General features: G+C 56.6%; 1 protein-coding gene across 1 annotated transcript; it reads left to right on the top strand.

Moving 5' to 3' along the window:
* Nucleotides 1-274: 274 nt before the first annotated feature.
* LOC114073023 (RNA/RNP complex-1-interacting phosphatase-like) lies at nucleotides 275-2,440 on the top strand. Its single transcript, XM_027910829.1, has 7 exons — nucleotides 275-346; nucleotides 565-640; nucleotides 754-885; nucleotides 1,357-1,480; nucleotides 1,807-1,867; nucleotides 2,138-2,184; nucleotides 2,343-2,440. The coding sequence occupies exons 1-7, from the start codon at nucleotides 312-314 to the stop codon at nucleotides 2,420-2,422; spliced, it is 555 nt and encodes a 184-aa protein (XP_027766630.1). The 5' UTR covers nucleotides 275-311; the 3' UTR covers nucleotides 2,423-2,440.

Here is a 2,440-nt window from a genome sequence, read left to right as displayed (position 1 = left end):
CTGTCCCTCTCCCTGTCCCTCTCCTTGCCCCTCTCCCTGTCCCTCTCCCTGTCCCTCTCCCTGTCCCTCTCCCTGTCCCGTCCCGCCGCTGTCATTCCCACCCGTGACCGCTAGGCGGCGCCAGAGCCCCGCAGCGCCTCGGGGGGCGTGGTCTCACAATACGTAGGCGTGTCCTTCCACTCATGGGCGTGACCTCACACCTATGGGCGTGGTCTCACCTCTACAGGGCGTGGCCTTCACTGTGGGCGTGGCCTCGCAGTGCCCGCGGGGGGCCGGGGCGGGAGCGGAAGTGACGCAGCGCTGTCGCCATCATGGCGGGCAAGGGGGCGTCCCGGGTCCCCGAGCGGTGAGTGCGGCCCTGCCCGGCCCTGCCCGGCCCCGACGGCCACGTCTAAGGGACAGGGGGGTTGTAGGGCCCGCGGGCCGCTGGGTCTGGGAGGGTTGGAGGGTCTCGGACCGAGGGGTTGGGAGGCTCCCGGGCCAGGGCCTGTTTGTGGGTCCCAGGCCTGGGGGTCTCTCCCCCAATTTAACCCCCCCCCACCCCCGTCCCGTTCCCGGCTCCAGGTGGACAGACTACATCCCCCTGGGCAGGAGGATACCGGGAACCCGCTTCATCGCCTTCAAGGTGCCCCTGAAGAAGGTGAGGGACCCCCCGGGCCCTGAGCGGGGGAGGAACAGCCCCGGGAAAGGGGCATTTAGGGGGGGTTCAGGGAGGGAGTTTAATGCCTGCTCTGAAACGCGGTTTCCCCTCAGAGTTTTGACAGGAATCTCTCTCCAGAGGAGAGGTTTTCCCCCCACGACCTCCTCAGGAAAATCAGGGAGAGGAAGGAGGAGCTGGGGCTGATCATCGACCTCACCTACACCCGGCGCTACTACGGGCCAGAGGTGGGTCTGGGGGGCTGGGAATGGGCAGGGTTTGCCTCCAGGAGGAGAATTCCAGGAGTGTGAGGCGCTGGAATCTCTGGCGGGGGCTGAGATGAACTATTGGAACCCCACGGGGGGTCTTTGTCCTTGCTCAGAGACCACCCTGGGGAACCAGCACGAGTTTGGGGCTGCCCTAAAGCTGGTTTTTTATGGGATCTCCTGGTTGGAAACAGCTCTGGGCGTGTGGATAATTGCTTGGAAAAGCATTCCAGCCTCTGTGTGCCCTCCCCAGGGAGCAAAGGGAGGCGGGAAAAATAACGTGAGATTTTGGTGCTGCATCAAAGGAGTGAAGCAGAGGGGTTTTAACCCAGAACTGTGTTGCTACTCTTTTGGGCTCAGTTGGAAAATCTCATTTTTTTTTGGGTTCTGGTTCATTAATTAATTTAAAAAAACCCTTTTTTCCTGGAAATGATGGGCTGTCCTTCCTTGCAGGAGCTCCCAGCCACGCTCTGCTACTCGAAGATCCTGACCATGGGGCACGAAATCCCCAGCAAACACACCATTTTCCAGTTCAAGTGTGTGGTGAAGAAGTTCCTGAATGACAACAAGGACAATGGTGAGCGTGGGTGTCCCTGCTGTCCCAGTGCTGGGGTTTTAGGGGGCAGCAGGGACTTCTTTTCCCTTCCCTTGGCCTGGGAATGTCAAGGCAGCAACTTGACATAAATAAAATTAGACACAATAAATAAATGACAGTCAGTAAGAGAAGATAAAAATAAATATTGGTAAATAAATTAAACATAATCAGGTGTAAATATGGTGATGGAATGTTGTGTGTGGCAGTTTATTGGTGTCTGATGGAGAGGTTAGTGCAGAGGGGTTTGTTCTGGGGGGGATTTTGGGGGGAAAGGGGAACTCAAACATCCTCTGCTTTGGGTGTTACAGACAAACTCATCGGGGTTCACTGCACCCATGGCTTGAACAGGACTGGCTACCTGGTGTGCAGGTGAGTTGTCCTCGTCACAGGGGGTTCAGGGGGGGGGCATTTCCAGGAGGAAACAATGCCAAGGAAACAGAGTCAGGTGATCAGTGTAATCCCAGCCCTCCACAGACTGTCACTTTTTATCCCAATTTCAGCACAGCAGATGCTGATCCCCCAGCCTGGCACCTAAATGAAAGCTCTGCCAACCTCCCAGTTCCTCCTGCTGTTTGAATCACCCCCGAGCTGTGTTTTTTTTCCTCGTTAATTGGGTGTAATTGGGGTTTTTTTGCTCAGGTACCTGATTGATGTGGAAGGCATGGAGCCCAACGCTGCCATAGAGTGTGAGTGTGGGCTCTGGGTTGGATGGGGGTGGAATTTGGGGAGTCCTGAAGGTTTGGGGTGGCTGCAGGGAGGGCAGCTGTGCTTGGTTGAAGGGGTTAAAATCCTTGTGAAGCCCCAAAAGTTGTGACTCAGACCTGTCCTGTCCCCATCTCTGCAGTGTTCAACAAATCCCGAGGGCATCCCATAGAGAGAACCAACTACATCCAGGATCTCAGGAACAGAGCTGGGAAAAAGTGAGTCCTGGTGTGTCCAGAA

This window comes from Empidonax traillii, unplaced genomic scaffold, assembly GCF_003031625.1.
Source record: "Empidonax traillii isolate 1590-97213 ecotype Southwest subspecies unplaced genomic scaffold, ASM303162v1 scaffold4988:size9020, whole genome shotgun sequence".
In the NCBI taxonomy this organism is placed as follows: Eukaryota; Metazoa; Chordata; class Aves; order Passeriformes; family Tyrannidae; genus Empidonax; species Empidonax traillii.
Note: the sequence above shows the minus strand (reverse complement) of the source record. Positions and strands in the feature narration are given on the sequence as shown.